This window comes from Excalfactoria chinensis, chromosome 1, assembly GCF_039878825.1.
Source record: "Excalfactoria chinensis isolate bCotChi1 chromosome 1, bCotChi1.hap2, whole genome shotgun sequence".
NCBI classification, from domain to species: Eukaryota; Metazoa; Chordata; class Aves; order Galliformes; family Phasianidae; genus Excalfactoria; species Excalfactoria chinensis.
In genome coordinates, this window is record NC_092825.1 from 113,612,544 (window position 1) to 113,640,428 (window position 27,885).

General features: G+C 41.2%; 1 protein-coding gene across 1 annotated transcript; it reads left to right on the top strand.

The window, feature by feature from the left end:
* Positions 1-529: 529 nt before the first annotated feature.
* On the top strand, positions 530-27,885 carry BCLAF3 (BCLAF1 and THRAP3 family member 3). Its single transcript, XM_072330062.1, has 12 exons — positions 530-665; positions 10,276-10,347; positions 11,409-11,987; positions 12,331-12,990; positions 15,119-15,297; positions 15,988-16,102; positions 16,283-16,346; positions 17,176-17,294; positions 18,363-18,474; positions 21,566-21,661; positions 25,629-25,784; positions 27,476-27,885. Exons 2-12 carry the CDS (start codon positions 10,307-10,309, stop codon positions 27,503-27,505), a joined length of 2,151 nt encoding a protein of 716 aa, XP_072186163.1. The 5' UTR covers positions 530-665; positions 10,276-10,306; the 3' UTR covers positions 27,506-27,885.

The window sequence follows — 27,885 nt, forward strand, 5'->3', positions numbered from 1 at the left end:
CTTCCTTATACATCAGTGCATGAAAGAAGCACTAGCTCCAACACCAAACCCGCTTGGCCAGCCAGTGACCAACATGAGGTGTGTATGCTGACAGCCCAGGAAGGGAAGCGCTCATGCTGCTGGGCTCAATTCTCTCTCTGGAGAAGCAGAGTGCTGGGCACACACTTGGGCACTCCAAGAAGTAAAGTAAATGCAGGCACGGGATGCATCTGGATGGAGTAAGCGACAAGCCACGGCCGCGACACCTCCGTTCCTCTGCATCCAGCCTTTGTCAGCCCGGGGTCGTGCGGCCCCACCACAGGAGCCAATATGGCTCCACGAACTTTGTCACGGAACCTCCAGGCTGTGAGGCCTCTGTGAACTTCCTGGCAGCCGAGCAGTGCCCGAGGGCAGATCGATGTGCGGAGCGGCTACAAGAGGAGGAGGAGAAGAACAAGGCGGAGCACGGCCCGCCCCGTCCCGTCCCTCCCCTTCCGGGCCGCCCGCCCTTTCTCTCCGCCGCGCCCGTGGGGAGCAGCTGCGGCCGGCGCTGCCGCCGGGACCCGCCCCGCCTCCTCGCCGGGCACCTGCTCGGGGCGGAGCGGCGGCGGCCGGAGGAACAGCGGCAGGAGGCCGGGGAGGTGGTGGTGGCGGCGGCGGTGGCTCCGGAAGCGGCTCCGCGGGCGGTGAGTGCGGCTGGGCCTGGGCAGGCCCGGCGGGGTGGCGAGGGCCGGGCCGGGCCGGGCGCCGTGCGGTGTCAGTGCCGCTACTGGGCCCGGCTCGCGCAGGGGGGGGGGCAAAACCGCGGCGGCTCCGCGGAACGGCCCGGCCTCGGGGCGGCCTCGAGGGGGAAACGTTGGCGTCTGTCAGTCAGGTGGGGGCGGCGTGGTGTGAAGGGGACGGGAGGTCAGCGGGCATCGCTGCGCTGGCGGCCGCGCGGCCTGCACCGTGCCTGCGTCCGCCCGTATAGTGCATGTGATGCACGGCAGCGTGAGCCGACGGCTCGGCACCGAGATGTCCCCGAGCTGAGCGGCTGCACCGTGGGTTCGAGTTGGGCCGGAGGAAAGTGAACTGATACCGATCTGACTGATGCCGTGCTGCGTTCCGTGGTTATTCACCCTCATCTGAAGGTGCGGCACACCGGTAGGTTGGAGGGGAGCAAGCACGGTGGTAACGGTGTCCGTATTGCTCACCGCTGTCCTGAGTCACTTCTAAATGCAGCTTAAGTTCCCCAAGGGCTTAAAACAAAGGCTCCTCAGATTGCAGGCAGATTCTGCTTACCTGCTTACCTCGCGTTTCTGCGGACCTCGAGAAGAGACAGAATCTGTCCTCAAAGTTTGGCCAAGTGTGAGAGGCTCCAGGAAGCACATGAGGAGGAAGGGTGCTGGTAGTAGAAGCTGGGCTGTGGCAGTCTGAGATCTGGAGCTGGGCACAGGGGGGTGGAGGATGTGATGATTAAGATATTTTTCCCTCTTGTTTTCATCTTTCCGCTCTGTAGGACTGCTAGGGTTTACTTATTTTCTTTTAATTTAATATTGGTGTTGATGAGGTGAGCTGAATTAATTAACTTCCCTTAGAGGCACACCCTGTAATACTGATAAACAGCTGTCTTAGCGAGTGTCCGTGTACTTACTCCTCCATATCTGCCGTTAGCAAAATAACTGGTATTTCTGCCAGGGCTTTTGTAAGAGCGCTCACACCGACTTTCCCTCTACCTATGGTGTAATGAGATGGGCCTTGTGGGCGTTCACCTGTTGGGAAGCAACGCAGGCTGGGTTCTCTTTCTGTCCTGAGTGGAAGCGGGCTCTTCAGGGAAGGAGGAAACATCCTGGGAGCCTTCCAGCATGGCTGGTCTCACTGGTGAGAACAGCTCTGGTTGTCCAGGACCTTGGCAGCAGCAACTGTGTGATGTTGCTGATTCTACAAGGCTTTTGAGTAAATAAGGCAATTCTTTCTGCTTCTGTGATTTAAGATTAAACGGCAAACATCTCTGTTACTACAGTTGATGCCTGTTGGATGGCATTCAATAGGCAGGAAGTTGTGGTTTTTGTGTTTTGTTTTTCTTAAGCTTAAATATTAAGACAATGAGGGCATGAATTTTTGACATGCTATAGAATTGTGAAATGGTTGAGTTGGAAGGGACCTTAAAGCATACCCAGTTCCAGCTGCCTGCTGTGGACAGGGCTGCTGCCCATCCAACCTGGCCTTGAGCGCCTTCAGGGATGGAGTACCACGGCTTTTCTGGGCAGCTGTGCCAGCACCTCACCAACCTCTGGGTAAAGAATTTCCTTGTCAGGTCTAATCTGAACTTGCTTCCTTTTATTTTAAAGCTGTCATCCTTTCGTCCTATCACTGCTCTCCCTGATGGCGACTCACTCCCCATTTTTCCTGTAGGCCCCTCTAGGAACTAGAAGGCCACAATGAGGTCTCCCCAGAGATTTTTCCTTTCTAGGCTGTATAAGCCCAGCTCTCTCAGCTCATCTCCTTAGGAGCAGTGCTTCTCTAGACCTGCTCCAACAGCCCCACAGTCTTCTGGTACTGGGACCACAGAGCTGAACGCAGTACTCCAGGTAGGGTCCTGTGAGAGCAAAATGGAATGAGACAATCACCTATTATGACCTCCTGACCCTGATACTTTTGAGACTGAAATACATAATTTATTATGTGATATAGACTTAATTCTTGTTAGTCTCTTCAAGTTCACATTGTAATCTGTTTTTCTACGAAGGTAAGGCATTGCCTGCTAATTAGTGTCATTAAATGGGTTAGTTTTAAATGAGAGCATGTTGAGCTTAAGTTACATGCCTCATTAGATTAGCTAAGGTATTTTTATTCTTTTGTTCATACGCACAGGGGCAAGGAAATACTTCCTGTGTATCTCAAGGAGCTGCATACGCTAAACAAGTTGTATCAGTAAGAAGTATATACTTCAGGTAGGACTGTACTTCCTGCAGTAGGTCTTCATCCTTCTGTGACTGTAAGAGGAATCAAAGAACATCCAAAGTTGAAAGAGGATTGTAAGGATCACGGAGTCCAACCCCTGGCTCCACACAGCACCACCCAAACCAAACCCTATGTCTGAGAGCGCTGTCCAGATGCTCCTTGAACTCCAGCACTGGGGGCCGTGCCCACAGCCCTGTGCATCCCGTTCCATGCCCACCGCCCTGTGGTGCAGCCCCTTTCCCTGCCCCCCAGCTGCCCCTCCCCTGGCACAGCTCCATGCCGTTCCCTCGGGCCCTGTCGCTGTCACACACAGCAGAGCTCAGCGCTGCCCCTCCGCTCCCTGTCAGGAGCTGCAGCCACCATCAGGCCTCCATCAGCTCCTCTGCTCTGCCTGAGCAAACACAGAGGCCTCAGCCGCTCTTCATACATCCTGCCCTCTACACCCTTCACCAGCTTTGTGGCAGGATAAAAGCTGGAAAGAGAGAACAAAATTTCAAAGCTGCAGTGACTGAGTTTATGGGAGGCTGCAGCCATGATGGCTGGGAGGGGGGTTGACAGGATGAGGGGTCAGAGTGGACTTTGCAGGGGCTGTGGCTTGGCAGTGCAGTGTGGTTGGTGTGAGTGTTGATTTGCGGTGTTGGTTCCTGCTTTCTCTGGACTCCTTTCTCTCAGCCACTTTGCCGCACGTGTTTTTGAGGATGGGCGGTAAGGACTGGCCAAGGAGATTTGGTTAAGGTAACATGGTGCTAAGATACGTCAATCTGTAACCTTGGACTTAACAAAAACCTGGAAGGAGGTATCTTGTAATCCAAAAGAACACTCATCGGATACAAGAGCGGTGAGGAAACTGCAGATGGAATTCAAATCTAGGTCTTTGTCCCGCCCTGTTCCTTGGTATGTTTTGCCTAGCAAGAAGACGGTGACTACATCACACTGCACTGACACAGGTTGGGTGCACCAAAACAATTTATTGAACGTATTATGTGCAAGCTGTTGCAGATATGATCTATAATCACATGTATTCTAAGCAACCAATGTATTAGCATGTGACTAGTCAGTATTCCAGCTGGGGAGGCCTGTAATGGGGTAGGTAAGTGTAAATTGGGTTGGTTAAGGTTATACAAATTCTGGGCAAAGTAAGTTAGGGGAGGAAAGATTATACAGTCCGTCTCATCAGTGTGTCTGTTGTGAGGTGGGGACTGAAGGGCATTGGGGTGTGGGGTGGAGCATGTGTACTGGGGAGGTCTCAGGGCAGCTGAAGGGAGATCCAAAGGCTTTCTTGCAGTGTCCTGATTTTTATACTCTTTATACATGTTCACCATGATAAGCAAGGGGGACCAAACTGTTATAAAGTATGTGAACTAAGATATGGGCAGGGGTACAAAAAAAACACATGATCTTGCTGAAAAGCAGAGGAACTTCCCCTGGTTCCTTAAGATCTTTTTTTCAATTACTTGACAACGTGAGGAGTTGTTTATATGTTAATCTTCATGCGGTTTTATGGGCTCTGTGTTGTATCAAAGGTGTTACATTCTCCTTTCCTTGACAGTTTATGGCTATAGCTCAGGCTCTTGATGTGAATATTGGGCTGCATGTTGTTAGGCATAGATTAAGTGGGTAGGGATTGCTGGAGGTGAGTAGAGTGACAGAGCTGTAGCTACAGTCTCATTTGACCTGCACAGCTAGGGGTAGTTTGACAAAAGGATGATTACTGGGACTGTGCCTCATCCTGTTCTCCAGCCTTGCAAGACCTCTCCCTTTCTTCAGCAGCCTATGCTTGGCTATACTCAACAGTCTTTTGCATAGATTTGTTTTCTCTTTTGTCATGGTTTTGTAATTTTGCTATCAGTATTCCACATCATAACATCATGTAAACTATGGATAATTTACCGAATGTGCAGCTCATAGAAAAAGACTACGTATCTCAGAGGACATCACGGTCAGGGATAAGTCATGGGACAAGGACTCTATATAATCTCACTCCTGGGCTGGAATCGCTCTCTTGGATCCTTGGAGTGTGGGGGAGCATTCTAGCCGTTTTGCCTAGAGTTACAGTAGGCCTCTCGGTTTTGGGACTCACTCTCTCTCCTATTTTGCTTGATTCATTAGCCTTAATTTCAATTACATTGTATTATATTGTGTTATCTGTATTTTGATATAGTATTTAGAAAATAAATGTGCCTCCTTAGATCGTTGCTGCTGTTTTCTTTTCCCTTTCCCTTTTTCCCCTTCCCTTTTTGGGCCAGCGGCCCTGTAGGCCACCTGCCCCCCGTCACAGGCACAGGTAGATTTTCGGTTAACCTGCGACAGATTTAGGTGGAGGATGTGGGCATAAGCTGCTGTTTTTTAGCTTTTAGAAAGAATCCTCTGCTTTCAGAGAGTTTCATTAGGGAGCTATCTGAGGTTTAGGTTTCTGCACCTGCCAGCTTGACCTTGAAAGTCCGGGTGGACTGCCAATACTCTGGAATATTTGTAAACTTTGAGCTCTGCTATCTCGCTATTGAAGAAAAAAGGAAAAAATGTTTTCTCTGGTAAAACTGCTTTTCAGGGGACCCGTTGCCTATAAAAAGGAACAGTGTAGAAATCCCTCAGCCGAGTTTCATCGTCTCAACAGTGTGTGCGTGTCCTTGAATTCAGTAGCCGCTCTAGCTCATAGCATACAAAGCTACCTGTGCTGCCCAGAGGGAGTGTGTCAGGAGTTACCCCTAGGGCTGGCAGAGCCATCAGTCAGTGCTGGATGACTTTTCGACCGCCATCAGTCAGTTGGAGCCCTTTCTGCCTCTTCTAGGAGCTTCATGTTGCCATGTCCCCACGCTGCTGTCTCTAGATACGATACAGGGGAAGGTCTGAAGTGAGGAGTATGAGGCAAGGTGGTTGAGGCCCAACTCACGGCATCCTGCTTTTAGCCCCAGCAGGGCTTGTGGCTGTGCAGTAGGGTGCAAACTTGGAATAGAAAAATGAGTGGAAAATAGGTGCTGATGTGACCCAGCACAGTGCTGGCAGCCTCTGCTTGTGATGGTAGTGTCCAAGCCGGTCAGGGAAGCACTGAGCTAAAGGTCATGTGAAGTCTCACAGCAGTTCAGAAAGGCTCTAGCTAGTTTGCTCGGAGATGCGAGTCTGTTCTTACGTTTTTTTCTGAGACATTTTCTGTTGGGGGCAAGATTTGTGTATACCTGCTAGCTTTGGTAAGCACAGTCACGCTTCAGGAAGCAGATTTATGTGCTATGGTTCAGCTCTCTGTTTGAGGCTCCTTTCTGAGTGGCAGTGTCAAGGGAACTTGTGTGTGCTTTGAAGAGCAAGCAAGGCTTATGTCCTGCTCAGGCAATAGCTGGGGACACACACGTGGCAAGCTTTGATTTAGCTATTTTAACTTACTTGTTAGATAAGTTGCTGTTCTGTGCTTCTTGTTTGAGAGTAAGGTAAGAACACTGTTTAGTCTTCTCTGTTAAAGGCTTTAAAATCTTCAGATTGCCTGGATTGCAGCTGAGGGTTTTATTTGATTGTATTTCTGTCTGACGATTGGCTGTAGTGATGCTGACGATCAGTTTCTAGTTTCTCTTTCTTGATAAGCCCTGTAGCATTACATGGCATGCTCTGGCATGTCCCTTGCAGTTCCTTGTTGATCCCAGCCTGTAAGAGAGCCATATGGAAAGCTTGCAGCTACTCATTTCCTCTAGTGGAGAGTGAAAGAATAGTGAACTAGGTGGCTTTTTCAGTGAGGGTCAGCATCTGTCTGCTGTGTGACCCAACTTATGAAATACTTGCTTATCTCTTCCTCCTGTGTGATGTTCCAGTGACTGTCTGGCAGCCCTTACAAAGGGATAAAAAATGCCTCACTTCACCACAGGGGAAATGACAATTTAAGTGCAGCTCCTTGGTTGCGGCTCCTCTGAAATTGTTCATTTCCATTTTAGGGTTTCTTCTGTCATCTATGTTGTGGATGATGGGAAGTACCCCAGAAAGTTATGTAAAGCAGTTGACAATGTATGGTCTGTTTACAAAGAGTTAACTACTTCTGCTCCATCTGTGTTCTGTCTGTAAGATCTTAGCTGTTTGGGGCCCACCTGCTGGGACTCTTTGCATTAGCAAGAACTCTGGTTCCATTCAGCTGGACAGTTGTAGTTTCTTGTGTGTTTTTATGTGTGTTTCTTGCTAGAGAAAATCAAAGAGGCTGGAATCTAGTTTAATTCGGAAAAACAAGTCAGTGGTCCTATTGCAAGAATGTGTGTTCTATTTGATTTGTCCCAAACAGTTTGTGGTCATTCCCAAATTACTTCTTCTCAAGATACATTTTTCAGGTTGTTACTAGAAAGTTCAAGAAAACTCCGGTTTCCTAAGTGTAGAATCAGAGGAGAGCTGGAAGCAGGATAAGGGCAGTTTCTTCTTAGAGAGACATTGACTGATTCCCATTCCAAAAGTCAAGGCAAAGAAAATAAAAGGTGGGATTTCCCATTAGTAGTTTAAGAACTGCCTAAACACAGTTGCTGATAACTCTTGCAATGAGTCACTTATTGTTGTAACACAGTGAATGCAAGGATCACTATGAACCTAGTAATGTTACTTCTTAGTTACAGACATTTTTGCACATTTCTGTAGTGACGGTATCGTATAAAGTACAACGAGAGGAGTTGGTGAAATGCAGAATCCAGAGTACAGCAGGTCCTGGCATCTCTCATACTCAAAATGAGCTGACCTTTGGGAGACATCTGGATGGCTCGCTTGGGAACTGCAGGGCCTCCATTTCTTCCAAATCCTTCTGCAATAGGAAGGTTTGCTGTTTAGTACCGTATTTGTTTTGATTTGGAACTGTATTGCTGATCTACAATAGAGGATTTAAACCTGAGTTTAGCAGCGTGCTTAGAAATTCTCTGTGGATGACTATATGACTCTGGTATTACAATGGGAATTTTGTTTGGCATTGAATGTTTCCTGTGTTCGTATGCTACATGTTGCATCTTTAAGTTGGCTGTGAGTGAATCTCTTAGTTCAGGGTCACTTTTTAGGAGGTGCATTAAAACAAGCGAATGCTTTCTTTCTGCTAGGGAGTGGAAGTGACAGTAATCCTATTTATCCTAAGGCAAGGTCCTGAACAGGCCATCACATTCCTTCTCATGCTTTTAGTACAATTGTTTAGCTGGTCTGGAAAGAAAGTCATGTGTGGGTATGGAAGTTCAGATTCTAGCTTGGTTGCTCTGTGGTGCTGCATCAGGATCTGAATGGTGATTTTGGTGGGGTTTAATGGTACACTGTGTTTTTAGTTTTAACATATCTTCTAAAGTGAAAAATGAAGTTCAGAACTGAAGGGAGGATAGAAAATAAGAATTTGAATGGTGTATGAAGCAGTCACTTAAAGCTTATAAGGAAAGAGAATAGTGACAAATCTTCGGAGCTTGTGGTATATTCGTCTCTTGTGAAATGTTTGCAGGGGCAGTTTTCTCATGTTTCTGACATACTGTGCAGTTTGATAGGGTGCGTCCTTACTTGTGAGAAGTAGGAAATAATTGCAGCCACACCTTTATTTTTGAAAATTACTTAATGTGAGTACTGGTGTTAGAGTACCTCAGTTAACTACATTCACTCAAAGATTCTACTGGCCAAAGGGCCTGAATTTGAGCCATGCAGTCCTTAGATGCGCGTCTTTAGGATTTAAGAGGAAATGCTTAACTTCATGTTTGAAAGCTCAAGGAAGAAGTTCTGTGTGCCATCTTGGGGTGGTACTTTCTTGCTTCACTGTCTCTCGCAGCAGTTCTTAAAGCTTTGCGTCTTGCCACATAGACTCACTGCAGAGCAGATACTCTCATAGAATGCAAGACTTCTGAGATCTAGAACTGTGCTGTTACTATGTCTGGCAAGTTATAGTTCAGTTAGATTACAATCCAACTTAATGAATACAAAGTGAGCATTTTCAGAATTAGCTTGGAATGTAGCAGATTATATACATGGTTTGCCTAGCACTCATCTGTGATGGTAAGTATTAGAAGCTTGCTGTATGTTAGTGCTGTTTTATTGCTGACAGAATCATACAAGCTATAGCAAGGGGTAATATCTGGCCAGTTGGTATGATGTGGGACTGGGGGGAACACACATATAGGTGTGACTCTGCCTGTTTTTTATGAGCCTTAAAGCTTGCTGGTTTGTTTTTTGGTTCTGTTTTTTTTCCCCTTTTTTTCCTTTCAATTTCAGTTGATTGGGTGAAAAGTTTAATTACAAAATACAGATCTGAGTGCCTTGAAGTATCAAAAAGTCTGTAGGTGGTTTTTCTGGAGTGGTTTTCTATCTTCGTGTGGGCCTGGGAACAAGTTCATATGGTAAATAGCAGAGCACATATAAAACAACACTGACCTGTATGCATTCTTGTTTCCAGTTTCAAGTGGCTGGTTGTTCATTAATTTCAGAGCTGTTGATAGTTCTCTTTTTGCCTCTATTTATATTTCTGCCTTTTACAGCATCTTGTAGTAATTAGGAGCTGTAGGCTTGGGTATGTGGTTCAAATTCCAACTTCTAACCAGTTACCTGATAACTTTACTCAGTTTTAATCCTTGTCTTTGCTAAATAATGAATAACTGCTCTGTTCTTATTTACCAGTCATGTTACTGGTGAGCTTGTATGTCCTTTCTTTTCCTGTTTTCCAAGCATTCAGTACCTTTTCTTGAAGAGCACCAAGAAGGATAGACCTCATAGATCTCTTTCTGATGCTTCTGTATATCTTATGAGAAGGGATGTCCAAAACTGCTTCCAGGATTCAAGAGCCATCTGTCTTGGTAGTGGGTTATTAGCAAGTGAAGTACAGAAATATATCTTTTGCAGATATAGTTTCATTTGGATGAAATGTGATAATATAGATGTTAACATTGGATGGAGCAGTAGAAGCTTGCAGGAGGTCTGTAATGATGTGAAGATATTGGTGTATTGATTACAAATGTGAAACTCAGCATGTATGAGTACATAATGAAAACAAATACTTGTACACTTCATTTTAAAACGAGCTCCCTGTCCCTTCTCTGTCATCTACGGCATTCGGTGCCTCCTAATATTTGCAGCATCTTTAAATTCCTGTATATTTCTTGGGATTAATAGTTCAAAGCAGAATTAAATTATTGGATGGGGGAGACAGAGATGAAGAATAGTCAGGTATTCGTACCTTTTGCAATGAAAGTAAACTATTCTAAGATCAGCAGTTAGGGTAACAGTCACTTGCTTTAAAATGGGAACTAGTAGTGAAAATAAAGCTTGTTTAAAAAATATGCCACACCTCAAACTTAATGCATCTAATGTTATCCTGGTTAAGTGTGCCCCTCTTGCAAACTGTAGTGAGTTCTTTTATCATACCAGTGAACTGTATCATTTTTACAGCTTCAAGAACTTCCTATAAACACGAGTGAAGATGACAAGATCTAGATCAAGATCACCACGATGGAAGCAAAGGTAAATGCTTTATCTGTAACAACACTGTGTGTTCTGAAATGTAGTTCCATAGAAGGATTTATAATGAAGTCTCCAGACATTGGCAGAAGAAACTACGTCCATAACTGCAGAGAAGTGTTTTAAAGAATCATAATTTGTTTTCCAAACTGAATAGCTTCTGTAACATTTTTTTTCCATGTCATAATTTAATAACTAATTAAAACTGGAAAGATGAAGCTTTCGCTCTTGCTAAGAACCTTGTTAGGCTTGGATATTTTGGGAATCGAAATTGTCTGAAATACCGATCTCCAAGTACTGAATCAGTTAAACTTATCTTTACTCCAGCCCCACCTGATGTCTGTAGCTTATTTCTGTTTTGCCTCTTGGTCTTGGACGATCAAGGAAGTTTATTGAGTAACACAAACATAATTTTAGTGATATCCTGCCTTCTCCATACTGTACTGATGATCAGGAATGCTCTGTGAGTGAAGAAGGGGGGTAATGCCTGAGCTCTCATAAAATTGTGAGCCCTAACCAAAACAGTCAAAGAAATTTTGGCATGGCAGCATAGGTACTGGTGGTAGTTTTATGAAGATCCAGGTTCTGATTTTAAACTTGTTTGCTGAAACATATTAATATATTTGCAGTATATGCATAAAGGACTTAACTCCCTTGAATTTCGTTCTAATGCTGTTTTCTGAGAATATACAGCGAGTGCTGTGTCTGGTTTTGGTCTGGAATTACTTTGTTTCTTGCTAGTGGCTTGTGCTGCTTTTCTTTCATGAGATTTTGGCTGGAAGTTGCTTTCATTTTACTAACTGTAGGTCAGAATTAAAGGCTGAGAGGGGTACTACTGAACTTTTAAGAGCAGAAGCTGCAGTAACTGTATAATATGTGTATATGTGTGTACACACAGGACCACAGAATGTCAGGAATTGGAAGTTCAAAGAAACTTTGAACTAAGTTCTAAACTTTTCTTTCCAGTTGATCAAAACTGTACTTCTTTAGGGAATGGATGTTCTTATTAAGAAATTGATTCAGTTTTATGGGACTACTCAAAGTGAATTTTATTTTTGCATTAGGTCCTTATCTCCAGCATTCAGGAGTCCAGAGCACCACAGGCAAAGGCATGCTCATGTGAACTACGATTGTGAATATAAAAGCTTTCGTAAGGACCTAAAGAAACCTATGACTTGGAGAACAGATGATGAAAAATATGGACAAAGCAATTCCCGGTTCGCACCTCATGGAAATAACCATCAGAGAATGTATGAACGTAGATCACCTTCACCAAACCTGAAAAGAATTCCCATGGAAGATGCGTATGGTCATAAGCCCTACAGAACACATTCATCGGAAAGAACTGAAGGCAACAGGGGATGTCAGTTACCACCAAAATACTCAGAAATACCATATAAAGAGCATGATCGATCATTTTACCAGTACAAAATGGAAGAAAGATACATGTTTGAACACTACAAAGTCACTGGAAATGAAAAAGGAATTAAACCTTTTCACAGACCGTTAGGGGATTCATGTAAATTTGAAAGAAAATGGCATGAAGATGACTTGAGGCACCAGAGGTTACATGAAGAGAAGTATGGTCAGTCACCCAGAAGAGTTTCTGATGAATTTACGTCAAGGAGCTCTTTACAGAAGAGGTATAGGAATAAAATAATTAAAACCTGGGTATTGTGGTGTAAAGCCTCAAGTGAAAGTCTGTTTTCATTATAGTTGAAGATAATCACCTTGAAACACGTTTGCCACTTTGTAGTTTAATTATGGGCGACTGGTAATAGTGAAGTATTTGTCTTTTAAGTAAATCATATTGATGGCTAGAGTATGAAAGGATAATATTTCCCTCTTAAGAGCCCCTGCACATCCGTACCTTGGCGTGAGGGATTATGGGTTAACTTGCCACGCATTCTGCTGTCCAACATTCTTCACATATAAGTTCTCGCTTTCTTCTCTAGTGCAAGTGTAAATTGCTTTATGTCAACACAGGTATCCTGAAGATCACGATTACAGAGAATATGGGCACACGTCTAAAAGGGCTAAAGAAATGGAGAGGTATGACGGTGGAGAAGTAGCAAGAAATTCCAAGTGGAAGCAAGAGCGTTCTTTTCCACCCTACCAAGAAAAGGAGGAACAAAGAAATCTGGGTTCCCAGCCTCACCGATCGGCTGAAAGGGAGTACTCGGAGGGATCTGTCACAAAGATAGCCTATGAGTACAGTCACAAACGGCGCCGGCACCTGGATGGGGAAAAGTCTTTCACAGACGATAGAGCTCAGAAGTATGTGAAGCAGGAAGATCAGAAATACGGATCTTCTAAGGGTGCCTGGAATAACAAAAAGTTAGATTACTTTAGTGGTGGAAGAGCGAGACAGACTGAAGAAGGGCACGTTGAAGTCCCTGATAAATATAGTTCAAAGAAGGGCTGCAATGCTTGTGTTAACTCTTCCAAAATCGATGTTGATCTGAGACCCTTTAAAAACAAGCAGAAGGAAAGAGTAAGGAAAGAAGGGGAACTCAGGAGAAAAGGAGATTCTTCCAGTAGCCAGCATGATTCAAGTCATACTGTTTCAGATGTGAAAATGTCAGATGTCAACTGTAGGAGGGAACATCTCACAATCAAAGTGGACATGAAGAAAGCGGTGAACAGGTACGGGTATTTGTTTCCTCTCACCTGTTGTTTATTCCAGTCTGCTTAGTTTATGAATATCCAAAGAAAACAGTGTTTCCTTGGGAGGTAATGAGGACAAACTAAGGTTGTACCTTTCTGATGTTACTTTGTTTAAAGCACTGACTTGTTCAGGCTGGAAACTGGCTGCCTGTTGCTGTTTACGAAAAGCAACCGACCAATAAAAAATCGCCCCCAAAAAGCCCAGTTAACATCATGACAGTGTAGTAGCAGGTGGAAAGAACAGAGAAGATAAGACCAGTAGAAACTGTAGTTCAAGTTGCTTATTATGAGTAAATGTATGAAGTTTTATTTAAAACACAGAAAATCAGAAAAGTTGAATCCTGTTCTTTGTTCTGGAATATGGTGACTTTTTTGACTACCTGAGGAGTATCTCATTTCTTTTGAAAACCAGGTAACCTTTAAATTGCGTTAATCTCAGGTGTGCATTTGCATGCTTAAGATCAAGTCAAATAAAGCCGTCAAAAAATACATAAATCCCTGGGTTATATTACTTAGTATAACAGTGAATGATGTTACAATCTTTTGGAGCCTCAGAACTGAAAAGTAATAGAGTATGTTTATCTTGTTTATAGTACTTCTGTTTATAGTACTTTCTCTTGTCACCTGAATTGGAGAAAAGGGGTAATATGGAAATCTAAATGAAGGATATACTGTAAAGACTAAGCAGCCTGATTTGTACAGATATTTGCAGGCTTTTCTGGTTAACTGGCTAGCTGTTTTAGGTGAGGATAATGGCAGTAATAGCTTTTGGAAGCTGTTCAGTCTTCATTTTAAAGGTATTTGACCTCTTCTCTCAAGTAGAACATCTTTGCCAGTTTTTTTCCAATATTTCAGAGAATATATAATGCATACTCTGTATGCTGTAAAGAAAAGTTACTGTCATCCTGTAAGAAGTTAGCATGAGAGACTGAGGAAAGGAAACAATTCTATCTAAGTGATAATATAAGGAAAAAACTTAATTCTTCCTTCTTCTTTTTGAAAGCCTGTGGGTTGATTACTATATATAGTATCCTCTTGCTGCTATTCTTGAAAGTCGTGAACAATGCATGTAGTAATTATTTACAGACTGAAGGAGTTACTATATTGACTACAGCTTACTTGATGTGCAGGTTTGCCTTTGCAACAATAATGAAGACATTAGCAGAAACTCAATGGCTAATTTTAGAGAAGCTGATGACTGAGAGTATTCATACTGCCTACTTTAGGCATTTAACAAACACATGACTTAAAACAGCCGAGCTGAGAAGAATACATTCTTTATAAGCCTTGGGAGAAGTTAGGCAATTCAAATCATCAGTAACAAATACCTAAACTGAGACTGTTTGGATTCACTGAAAGGCATTTACTGGAGACAAATAGCTGACTCCTGGGACTTGCTGGAGGCTGGTTCTGGTGTGATTTTTATATGAAATTCTACTCTTACTTTTCAAGTACAGAACGGGCAGGTGCATTATCACTTTGCAGAATGGACAGTAACGTCTTTGTCCTAAAAGTTTTATGTGGAATATTTGAGTTCTCAGTTTCTTTCCAAATGAGAAGTACTTCTACTGCACCAAGAACAGCAGAAATTTTAATGCCAGCCTCCTTGTGATAATAGTTATTGCAAAGCGATGCGACCATTTGATTTATGCATCTGTTTAGAATGAGTAAAACCTGACAAAACGATGCTACACACACTCCTAAGTTCACATACTGTTACTGGGAAGATGTTTCACTAAACTCAAGTGATTCAGTTTTAGCATTTGTGTGCTGCTGAGAGTTTTGTTAGTTTTTATATAACAGACACGTAATTGCCTCACAGAACTTCATATGTCTTCGTATGTCTGTATTATTTGATAGATGTCTTAAGTTTAAAATGTACATGTTTTGTATCAGATACCACCAAAACAAGGATTTGCAGACGAATAGTTAGAGCTGTTAATCTTCCTGCTTATGGTTTGTTTGGTTTGTTTTTTGTTTTTTTAATATAAAAAAAAGGATTTTGTTTTTGGAATAAGAGCCATGAAACTTAATTTTTGTTTTGCTTCTTCGTATGAATTTTTCCGAGTGTTCTTTTAAACTGAGCATCTCCAAACATTTATTTTAGGGCTGCTTCTAGTCATACTACAGACAGACAGATGTCACGGGATCTGGTTGCCGTTGGCAGGAAAAATGAGAACTTTCATCCGGTGTTCAAGCACATGGAATCTGTAACACGAGGTGTTGAGAACGACCCATCGAGAGAATTTACTCAGGAAATAATCACAATTATCCATCAAATTAAAGGTGGCTGTCATATTTGGGGTATATGTATGTATTTAAGTTACTAAAAAAGAAATAACGAATTAGGCATGTAAAGATTGTAAATATCAAATGTTAGGTTACATTTGGTTTTGTGTCATTCATTTAAGGAGAGCGTAGGTTGAAGATCTAAAGTAGTTGGGTGGAGCACGTTGGTTAGAAGGTCTTGCTCCTTAATAGAAGCATTACTGTTAATGTAAAAGGACAATAGACTGTTAATGTAAAAGGAATTTCATGGAAGTGCTTGAGATTAAACTGCTTTTTTAACAAGTGAGAGGAGTGGGATGAGGGGTTGGGGGGGTGGAGGGAAATAAAGCTTTGTTATAGTCACAGCTTATTAATTACGTATAGCTCCTGTAGTTTTTTGGATGAGTTTCTGGACTGTTGCATCACATGTAGTGTGGAACGTTATTTGTAGCTTCTAGCAGTTACCATGATGGAACTGATGAACGTTAACTTTCTTCAGCTTAATCTTACTAAATAGGAGGGCTCTCTGAATTGAGCTGGCCCAGTCTCTCATTTGGGAACGTTAACCTGCAAGTGGAAGTAGTTTGGAATTCAGTCTTGGAAATTGTTATGGTGTCCTTAGCAGTTAATCTTTTGAAAGATAAGATGTCCCACGAAGCACTTAAAATAGTGCACGTAAACATTTTTGTATTAAATGTCTTCTCACAGCAAATTATTTTACATCTTCCGACATAACACTGCATGAACGGTTCTCGAAAATCCAGGATAAACCAGTTCCAAACATGAATGAAGTTAAAAGAAGTTTGGATCCAGAAATTCACAGGTAATTGGTGCGCTTCTGCCTTCATTTATTTGCTTTACGTAGCATAGCCGGAGTTGTTGTTTTAATTTTTTTTTTTCCCCTGACTCTAAACTATCTGTTCATAGTATGTAAAGATTCTGTAGTTGGTTAATAATGACTTATATTGATGTTGCTTGTTGCTGTGTGATTTTGCTGTTTCAGGAGGATTGACATGTCTTTAGCAGAACTTCAGAACAAACGAACTGTCCCATCCGAATCTCCTCAGGTATTTTTTTTTAATAGTTCAGTGAAAATGATATAGGTGCAAGTAATGCTTTTCCTCTTTATATTAATAAGCTCCTCTTAGATGCTTTGAAGACCACTGGCAATTCTGTTTTGAAAGGAATGTGCATGAATTTATTTATCACAGTGATATAAGTATGTTTAATATCTGTAAGTAGAGTGCAGATGTGTTCTAGAATAACTGGAGCATGGTTATTACTGCTGCTTGAACTGGTTATTCTTACTTAGTGTAAATACTAAGTGGGCAACTGATGTGGATTCTGATTTCTGTCTGAGATTGGAAAAAACCCTTAACATTTCTATGCTGATGTTAGATTGGCCCAATGTCTTGAGTGCAGTTCTATACTGAATGCAGTCCTAGTCCCTGTTTTTTTTCCAGAGCCATGGGATTTTGTTTCTCTCTTTTTAAACTACATTTACTGCAATTTGGTTTCCTATTTATTTTTTTTCCTGTGCTGATATGTGGAGGTGTAATTTAAGACCCTCTACTATTCTTAATTAAGATTTACTGAAGTTTGCGAATACTTTTTTTTCTTGTCAGCTCTATGTTGAGCTGTTATTTAGCTGTAATTCCAGTGTTCTGTCCACTGCTGTTCAGAAATGTGTAAGGAGGCAGATGGTGTGAGAAGGTAATAGCTTGGGAGTAGCTACTGTTATTGTCTTGGACTTTGGATTCTTGGGCTGATGCACATCTGTCCTGTCAGTGTGGTTGGTTAACAAGATTATATACTGAAGAAAACCCTTGAAGAACAAATCAAGTCAGTGTTTCCTTATTACTAGCTAACTTGGTGTCAACCCTTCCTCTTCAATAGAACATCATCAGAGTTTTAGAAGATCCAAATGATCTACGCCATGATATAGAAAGGAGAAGAAAAGAGAGATTGAAGAATGAAGATGAGAGAGCATTTCATACAGATGGTACAGCTCCAAGGTAATTTGTGTGAGAGGTGTTGATTGAAGAGTTGTAATGAAATGCATCTACACTGTAGTCACGTTTTGCAGATATTTTAGTATATTGCCATTTCACTTTAAATAGTCCAGAATGGCAAATCTTGGCACTAAGTGTGTATTTGGGAAAGACTTGTAGAAAAAAGTTCTTGTGCTTGAGATTGCTTAAACAAAAAGATGAAAGTTGTCAAACTTCTGCGGTTGCTATCTTGCTTAAACCTTCTATATGTACTACTTCAAGTGGGAAGCTCATGTTTTTTTATGAAGCTTGATGGGGACTGGAGGACACTAAGACTTGCAGTGCTGATGGCTAATGCATTTCCGGGCTGAGGGCAGTAATGGATTATGGATAAAGTCTTCCTAAAAAATAGACTTTTTTTTCCCCACAGTTCACATATTAAGCACTTGAAAGTGCTTAATCAGCTAGCTAGCTGTTGGCCTTTTTTATTATACATGTTATAGTTCTGGGAACTATAAATTTTGGCTTCCAGTAATTACTTTTCATGGTATACATTCATTTTATTTATTGGTTGTGGGTGTGTCTGCAATCAGTAGTGTGCTCAGTAACGAAACAAAAGCAAAACCCGAAGTCAGAGCTGCATTGTACTGAGGATGTAACAGGCATACAGAAGCATCTGGGCATTTACCAGAGCTTCTGTCTGATTTGGAGTTTGGTGAGATAAGAAATACTGTGCAACTCTGAAGATTGCGGCTCAGTCTTGAATCGCTGAAATGCAAAAAGCACGTCAGCCAGTAGAGGGCAGTGGTAGCCTGGCGTGGTGGTGTAGCTGTGGGAGCTTTGAAGACAGAAGTCACTATTTGTTATCATTGCATAAGAAAATGAAGTTTACTATGTAATTGTGTGTAACTTGGACTTCTCTTTAGCTAGAGGACTTGTCCTTAATCAAGTATGTTAGATTAAGATTACTTGAAAGCCATCACTTCACCATTTCTAAGTGGTACCAATACTAAAATACGGTCATCTAAAATTCCAGATGTTGTATGTTATGGTTCTGGATTTTGATTGTTCTTTCTGGAATTATTCTCTCAGGAATCAAAGCTGCAGTTTTTCAAGATTACAAAACTCTCAACTTGATGGCTTCCATAAACCTATGAGGTTCATTAAGCCACCTTTCAGGAAATTTATTGGGAAACCTTACCTGGTAAGCTTAAATCTAAGAGTAGTTTCTGCCTTGTTTTTGTTTTTCTGGTTTTTTTTCCCTTATCTTCATAATTCACTTTCTGCTGCACTTTTTAGGCCGATATAACTAATGATCTGTGAGCTCTTGCCTTTTTAATTTCCATGTGGTTCTTTGTCTTCAAACTTGCTCAGTGATAAAAATGGTTCTAGTTCAGTCCTAGTGCACACAGTGCTTCCCCATGCATCTTTTGCAATGTAGAATAGTGTAAGAGAGCAAAAGTAGCTTTTATGACCAAATGCTGGTAAAAGAAAAGTATTTATTTTACTTTTGAGCACCTCTGGAGTACTCTAAAACAACTTTGCTACTGTATTTTATTAACTCACAGGGAAGTTGCCAGGAATTTGTCTTGTCAGAAAGTTAGTTTAGGTTGGGTGTGTTTACAGTGGAAGCAGTATTTTTTCAGGGAGTCTGGAGATAAAGTGCTCAACTTTAGACTTCTAATTGAGTAGTATGAACAGGCCAAACTAACTTAAGGTTCATAATGATTTACTGGAGTTAATTGATTTTATTTTATTTTATTTTATTTTTCTTTTAAAGATGTTCTAATAAATAGTACAAATTTATTTTATAAGGCTACGTGTAGTGTAGGTTCCTGAATGCTGCATTTCTCCCACTTTATAATATGTATATTATCTAAACCACAAATTAGAAGGCATTCTTACTGAGCAAGTAACTTGAAATTATATGAAATGCCTTGGGGGAAGGGAAGGGGAGCCAGTTGTCATCAGTCCAGAGGAATGATCTGAATCATATTCTGTGTCAGTAGCATTCACAGAATGGTTCAAGTCAGAGTGGTTCAGGTCTGTGAAGGTCCCAGGCAACCTGCTTAAGGCAGAAGTTAGACCAGATGACCATGTCCAGCATTGTTACTGTAATGGTGTTTCTCCTCGTGAGAGAAGTTTTTGAAATATCTTGTGTGTTTTGTATCTTGTAATCTTACGTAGATAAGATTACAGAAATGCCTGGGATTGTGTTCCTAAAGATGAAGTATTTTACAATGGAATAGCCTGTCTGTGTTGTTACAGAGTTTATCAGGGCTAACTTGGGCACCTGCTCTGTCTTAGGCTCTTGCTTTGTAATGTACTTAGTACTGAAATTGAGAAGGCAGTTAATATTAAGTTCAGTTGAAATAAATGTCTACTCCTTTTGGAAAACTCTCTAAATGAGTGCAGTCTTATTTCCAAGTGCTTGTGCTTGTTTAATGAAGCTTGTGCAGCTGTCCATGTTGGTTTGTACCATAGAATTCTAAAACCTGTTTTGTGGCTGGTGCTAAGAAAGGGGAGACTAAGGGAAACTGTCAGTTTTTATACGTTGCCCATGGACAAGCTTTCAGAAGACCACAAAACCTTTAAGGTCCATCAGAAACAGTCTGTATGTAGTTGAAGTTGAGATTGCCATTGAGGGGTAGCTGTCTGGCAGGTGTAAGTGCAAAATGACTCACCACAACAATTTTAAAAGGAAAAACGAAAACCAAACCCAAAGACTAAGATTGAAAACACGTAGTAATACCTCCTTCACTAATATAGTAATTGCAAAATGATGCTGGATGCTCATTTGGAATAGCGACTGAGTTATTGTTTGAACTGTTGAAGATTCAGGAAAACTTCACTTTGACATCTAGTAGCAAACTGAAAACATGCAGTTATTAAATAGTTTAAATGTTCCTGAGGAGCGATACATTGCACTGAGGAACTCACCAGTTCAGAACAGCAGTAGCTAAGAAAGCATAGGTATTAAAAATGCGAGATGACTCTTCATGGTGTCAGCTATACACAAGTTAATTTGCAGGCAAAGAGGGAATGTAGAACACCTTGCTTTGGCATCTACATGCATCAGTAGAAGTAGGATGACCCAGTGCTCACCACCTGACATTGAGGTTTTATGGACATTTTGCATATATGTCTGGAGTATACTAATCAGTGCCTTCTAATTGTATCTTCTTGTCTGTTTTTGTTCTTTATTTTTGCTCTATTCTTATTCTGTTCCTTTTGTTTTCCTTTTTATTTACTCTGTTAAATGCTGACTATGTAATGCAGAAAGAACACAGTCTTGTCCTGGGCAGATCTGAGATCATGCAAATGGTTCAGCTAACTAAACTGGCTCCAATAGTTCCCTGTGGTGTGCAGACAAGCTATGTGAGACTGGTGCTTATAGATGGCTTTTCTTGAAGTAGTTCTTGAGGATTGGGTGCTGTGGGAAAAGATCTCGGCAGGCTGTAGCTCAAGCTTGATTTCCATATGCGTGAGGTACTAGCACTGCTCTGCTATTTATTGAGGGAGCTGAGAGCTGGAGCAGTTTCTAAGTAGCCTACTGTAATTTCAGCCTTACATTTAGCTTGTGAGATGTGTTTTTGTAACAATTTCAGAGCTGTGTGACTGTATCCACAATGGATTTAAGGAATAGTTTGGTGTGGCACCAGGATGTTGATGTTGGGCCAGCCACATTTATTAAACAGGAAAACAAATAGAAAGCATGCTAAAATAAACGTATATTAGCGGGGCACAAAAATGCATGAAAATACTGAGGAAGGGATTGAAACTTAAGCAAGAGCTAAGATAATAGTTGCTGGATAAAAAAGTACGTAGTGATTTAGCTCATTCTTACAGGTACTTGAATAGAAATTGTTTCAGTTAATTCCAGGCAGAGCTCTCCAGTTTTTGTGGGAAGCTGCTCTTTACTGCAAGAGAGAGGTAGCAATAGCACATTGTGTCAGCAAAAAATGGTAAAGGTGTGGAAAAACACAGTGGGAAAAAGTATGCAGTAGATACCTCTTACCACTCTGCTTGAGAGCGTTCCACCTATCATTTTAAAAATCAGACCCTGGGAAGTCCTGAAGAACTCCTCTGAGGTTTGTTTGCACTGGCTTACAGGTAAATATGGAGAGGAAAAAAAGAGTACATCAGAGAGCCAGGTTTCAAATGACAGGCTTTGTCATTGTGTCAAGTGTCACAAGGCTGGAAGGGCTGCAATTTATGTAACTATAACCTGGGAACTTTTCCTTCATGATTTAGTACTGTTAAGCTAATAACTTTGCTATCTGTTTTTGTACTAGAATTCTTACTATTCTTCAAGAACAAATGATACTTTTCCGCACAGACATATTAGAGGACGCCTTGAAAATACAGGTCCTATCAGGAGACACTTTAAGGTACATTTTTATTGGAAGTGCATTGTATCAATTGTGTTTTTTGATCCTGTTGAATTTGGTCAAGTGATGCAGATTTGAAGACATTAAATGCTGTGAAGAATAGTGGCAATGTAGCCTAATTGTTTCTGCTGATGTAATGGGAGGAAAGAGGGCTGGCAGTGGATTGAGCTGAATTATTCAGTGTTGTATCCATACAGCTGAAAGAAAAGCGTCCGGTTAGATTTATTTATGCCAGAAAAAAAGCTTTCTCATTTTCTCCTTTAAAATTACCCCTACTTACTATTTAACGAGTGTGTTCTCAGGAGTAAAATAGCACACAAAATAGGTATTGATCCTTCTTGTTCTAAAGGTAGTGAAGTTGAAGTAAAGCTTAGTTAGCTTAGCTCAGCAGCTAGCACTCTGGATAACAATTTGAAGGGCAGAAGGGCTTCTCTGTTCCCTCAGACTAAATATAAGGGAACTGTTAGAAAAGCAGTCAGTCTGCCAGGAAGCTAAGCTAACCCTGTCAGAAATGGCTCACTATTCTGCTGTTTTAAAAAAGAAACAAAACAACCAAACAGGAAAAAAAACTTCCAAGCTGAAGCTTAAGTTAAAACTGTCAGCCTGTCGTAACTCCATCTTAACATATGAAGGTGTTATAGTCACTTAATCAGTATTCTTTCCTGTCCCCTCCAAATTGCCTGTTTATAAGGGCTGAATGATTGTTCAGCACTGTCTCCTTCAGGCTATGTTGGTAGATTATTCAAAGCAGCCTTCAATTTCCTTTATTTTACATCAGCACAGAATTCTGCTGAAGACTATGCAAACATAAGTCTGCTTAAATTATCTTTACATGTGAAACTGAACGTTGCTGTATCCAGTGATTGGTTCCACAGTGCTTTAATATCTGTTGAGAAAATAGCATTTTCACTGGTATTGCGATTTCCATATGTATATAGCACATTATTACTGCCATTGAAAAAGCTGATTTGATTTCATCGATGTTCTTACATTTAATTTCCTATTGCATAACTTAAAGGACTTTTTCTGCCCATGCTGTTGCTGAAACCTGCTTAAGGAAGGTGATTTGACACTTGAGCTTTCCTTGGCTGAATATTAAAAATATACTAAATTCTTCTTCCTGATACATAAAATTGGAGATTTCTAACCTAATAAGCAAAAAAGAAAAAACGGGGGGAGTTATTCAGACTATTTTAAGAAGCATATGGTCTTGCAAAAAGCTTAACATTCTGTGGAAAAAATACCTTAGAGCAGCAGTTTTGTAAAAGATCCGAAGAAATCTTGCAAAGATGGAAAGTTCTCTTCTGTAAGAAGACCTTAAAATGTTGACTGTGATTGGTTTCAGTGGGTACATGTATAGCAATCTTCTGAACTGAACTTCATTCTGTAATTTACACGGTCCTGTGTATTAATGGCTTGCTCGCTCTCCTTTCCCGCCTCCAGCAGCACTAGAGAAGAGAACAGGGAGAGCAAAAACAAGAGAACTCATGAGATGGAATGAGGATCGCAGAATCACAGAATGGCCTGGGTTGAATGTGGAGGTTGATGGCCCTGCCTATGGATGGGGGTGTTGGAGAGTCATGATTCTCACGATCCCTTCCAACCTGGGCCATTCTGTGAAAATCATCTAGTTTCAACCCCCCTCCTATGTGCAGGGCTGCCAACCACTAAACCAGGTTGCCCAGAGTCGCATCCAGCCTGGCCTTGTATGCATCCAGGGATGGGGCATCCACAACCTCTCTGGGCAATTTGTTCCAGTGTGTCACCAGTTGAGTAAAGGGAAGATGAAAGAAAAATAAATGATGCAAAGGCAATTGCTCACCACATTCCACAGAGAGACTGATGCTCAGCCAGCCTCCAGGCAATGGCTACCTATCCCAAAGCTCCCTCTCCTCATTATTATTACTGATCAAGTGCATGAGCATGGAAATCCTTTGGTCAGTTTGGGTAAGTTGTCCTGACTGTGTCCCCTCCCATTGTCTTGCCTGGCCAGCTTGCCGGGGGGCAGACTGAAGGAAGAGAGTAGTAATGCTGTTCAGCCACAGACAGAACACTGCTGTTGGTCACCAATTGAAACCACGGCCTTGCGTGGACTGCTGTGAGGAAAAATGACTTCATCCTAGCCAGATGCAATACAGGGGTAGTATATTCAGTCTTACAGGCTTCTCAGAGCTTGAAAGCCATTGGTTCATAGGCACTGTGATTAGCATTGCTTATAAGATGGCATTGATGTAAAATTAGATGTCACTTCAGCTTTCTTTTTCCTTAGACTGAAATGTAGTTGTTTTTCACGCACCTTAGATTACTTCACTTTACTTTCAGCTGTGTGACTGCAGTACCAAGTATGTGATCTATTAAGTGTATCTGCAGCTGATTCTGCCCTCTGTTCCTCTGTCTCCCTGCTTGTGTAGATGGCTTGAGTTGAAACTGAAGTGTATGTATCTTCTCACTTTCAATATCTTGAGCCTTTTGTTCCCCTCTTATTTGTTCTGCTCCTTTGCTGCATTTGCACGGCAAGCAGCAGCAGACCTCTGAGGCCCCCTTTCTTGCCACCGATGTCAGAGCAGAGAGCTGCAGCAGCTGTAGGAGAAACGAGGACCTCTGCTGTTAAGTGTGTTCAGTGGCTTAATATAGCATTACAAACACCCTTCAGCTTCCCCTATGGTAGGCGTGTATCTACTTAAGGAATTTACTCGCACCTAATTGTATTGTGATTGGAATCTGATACTTCTCAGTAAAGGGCTTAAATAGCATTTAGTATCCTTCTCCGAGTATGTCCTATGTCTACAAGCACCATGAGAGTGATGCTAGGGGACTGGTGGGGACAGCTTCATGGTTATCTCTACGTAGGAGGTGGCTGAAGTGATTTATTTATTTTGAAGTAACAGAAGCTGCGTTTGCATCAAGGCATCTCTGTTCTGTACAGCCCTCAGCTGTTCCCCACATACACAGTGGGGAAAACTGGTACCAAACTTACCACAACCTCAGTGCTTGTGCTTTTTGTCTTGAAGTCATCTTTACTCTGTTAAAAGGAGGCTGAATTCAGCAGGGCAATTGGGTCATACTCAAGAAGGGCTCTTTTTCTGTTGTTTAATTCTCTTGCACTTTAAAGCTGTTCATAAAGGGTGTCATAAAGGTGTGATTATATTGACACAATGTTTCCTCTTTATGTACTTTTTTTTACTCTGAATGGGGTGAAAAAGCTTTCAAGGGTGAGCATCTATGGGAATGTTTGCTGTTACTATCACGTTTGGAAGCATTAAACTGCATTATTGGAAAACTAGACAAAATTAAAATAAACAGGGCTTTTCTGAGACTTCACGGCTTGTTCTGTTGGAGATAGGAGTGCTCAATTATAAACAGATTTTTATCCTTTTAACTGCTGCTATCAGTGTTGCTCTGCCTGTATTGTTATTTCTGTGCATTTATAATTCCCTCAGCGGTATAAGCTCTGTTACATCTGTTGCCATGCTAGGCTGGCATACAGTAGTACAGTCTGGGGGTGATAAAAGAACAGAGTAGGGAAAGCAATTCTAAGGTCTTATGGTCTGAAGGTACATGATACGGTCATGCTAACCTCTACTTAGCATAACATTTTTAGGTTCAACACATTTGCCTGCTGCAGGCCTAGTATCAGTGAATTTGGTAGCAAGTAAGGGTGGTTTTTTTGTTTGTTTCTTTTCTTGTTGATGTTTTCCTTTTAGCATTTTCTGTTTTTTTTCTGTAACAATGATAATTTCAGGTGTTTTAAACAGCGAATGTAATATGGCAGTTACTGGATCCATGTGGTAGCTGGTGTTCTAAGGAACAGTAAGCTGTGAATAAGGAAAAGGCTCGGTACTTGCTGCTAATGCATATTCTTGTTCAATACTGTAGGTTTTGCATGTATATTTAACTGTAAATACCAGCTATTGAGTTTTGGTGCCCTTATTCTGCACTTTTTCCCTCCCTTTCCCTACCGTTACAGAGCAACTTTGCAGATGGCCGTTTGCAACCCCATTATAAATCAGGCTTAGTACAGAAGGGTTTATATATTCAAGCTAAGTACCAACGGTTACGTTCTGTTGGCGTAAGGGGATTTACCACTAATAAATACAGAGATGGATTTCTGAGGAAAGAAAAGGTGAGTTGGTTTAATTTCTTTTTCACTAAGTACTTATATAAAAATGTCAATATTCAAATGGTCCACTCCAGTATTTATATCTCCATGGAGTAGCTCAGATGGGATACTTTGGAACATTGCCTGTAAAAGCACAAGGAGACACTTGATTTTGCACTTATTTCCTTCATGGATACTTGTTTGAGGTGTGCAGTGAGGTTCTGTGATCGCTTCTGTTCCAGTAATCTCTTCTTGGTCTACTTTCTTATTGATAAGAGAAAGTGGACCTCTGTGAAAGTGTTAGATTGTCTAAGACTGCAATACTAAATTAATATGAAGAATGTTAATACACTTTTTGATTAAGGCTATGATTCTGTTCTTTGTTATGTTATCTTATGTTCGTCATGTGCCTTAAAGTGCTGTTCTGAATAAAGCATTCCACAACATATGGTGTCTGAGTAAAATGCTTTGACAAACTCAGGCTGAAAAACTCGGGCACGTCTATCTTATACCTCTTGATTTGCAGTGTGTGTGAGACAGTGATAATATAGAAGTGCAGAAGAACTTCTGAACTGTATAAAACATTACAGCTTTTGGGAAGACAAGTGGTTAAAACATTATAAATCTTGCATTAGGATTGGTCAAGTATGATCAGAGTCACGTGGGGTTACTCAATGGCATCAGAATTGAATTAGATGACCCGCACAGCCCTTTCCAGTTCTGCGTTCCTTTGAGAATGTTAGTTTTGTAATTCTGTGTCTGTGTACATATGAGTAAATACACTTGCATAATAAGCATTAGTAGTTGGATTAGAGTTGAGTTCTTAGAATGCAGAAACATTAATAGGCTCTTAGAGCTGTTTTAAAAAAAGCCAAGTTTCCAGTCTGGTAGAAGAATGAAGAAGGAGTGGAAAAATAAACAAAACTAACAGATAAAGAATAAAGAAAACTAAACGTGTTAAACAGTTGGCTTCTTGCTATAACATACTGATGAATTGTTTTTAAATTGGAATGGACTCCAATAGATATATCTGAAGGGCAGATGAAATTGGTATCAATGGGGAAAAAAAAAAGGTGTGGAAAGCTTTTTTTCCAAAAATTATAGATCTGGAAAATGGGCATAAAGTGCCGTAACTTGATTCTGTTGTAGTGAGCTTTCCACCTCCCCACCTTCCCCCTCTCCCCCCCATTAATTTCCAATGCAGTTCTGTAATCGGCTATCAAGTTGTCTGGAACTTATTGGAACAATCTTAAAATCTGGCTGTTGGTGATTACGTTTCTCTATTTGAAATCATAATAAGATCTGAATATTGATTTGTGGCTGATGAGGAAGTTGAGTATCACTGAAGTCAAATAAACCTTTAGGGCTGACGGCCATTTTTTTTTAAACATGCTGATTGCTGGTTGGGTAATTATTTAAAGGTGACTATTCCTTAGATTGCAGCACTTCCCTTATTTTTCAGTGTAGTAATTGCACTTGTCCTTAAGATTTGTTAAACTGGTGAGAATGCCTTTGGTTTACTTAACTCTTTTGAAATAATAATGCATATGCATCCTTTAAGGCACAGTCTTTACAGTTGTGCTCTTCCAGTCCTTAACTAGAAGGATTTGTATGTTACAGTAATAATACGGTATTTATAAGAAAGTTGTGGGCTTGTGTTTTTTTTTTGCTGTTAGAAACCTGACAGTAACAATTGCTTTCCTTCTGTTCTATAGGGAAATATAAATATCGGGACAGAAACCTGAACTGAGCTCTGATCCTGAAGTTGAAACACGCAACACAGCAAAGGGAACATCTGTTCGCTTCTTGACAACTTCTGTCCAGCCCTAAGTTGGGATAGAGGAACTAACCCTGTAACTTTCTTGATTCAAAAATAACTTTATTTTTCGGTAGGAGAATGCTGCAGAACTTTTTTACGGTTTTCATAATTGCTTTTAAACTACAGTATTCAACTGAAATGTTGTAGTATGTACCTTTAGTTCCTTTTGCATACCGGTCTCGAGTAAAGAAGTCACTGAAGGGAGTCTTATTTATTACTTTTTTTTTTCTCTGAGCATGATGTTACGGATGGAACTTGAGTTGTGATACCCAGAGGTTTATATGTTCAAAGTTTATTGCTTATGTA

Coding starts and splice junctions, on each gene's coding strand:
- BCLAF3 (XM_072330062.1), top strand. CDS start 10,307: ATGACAAGATCTAGATCAAGATCACCACGATGGAAGCAAAG. Junction 16,103..16,282: donor TTGGATCCAGAAATTCACAG/GTAATTGGTGCG, acceptor TTGCTGTTTCAG/GAGGATTGACATGTCTTTAG. Junction 16,347..17,175: donor TCCCATCCGAATCTCCTCAG/GTATTTTTTTTT, acceptor CCTCTTCAATAG/AACATCATCAGAGTTTTAGA.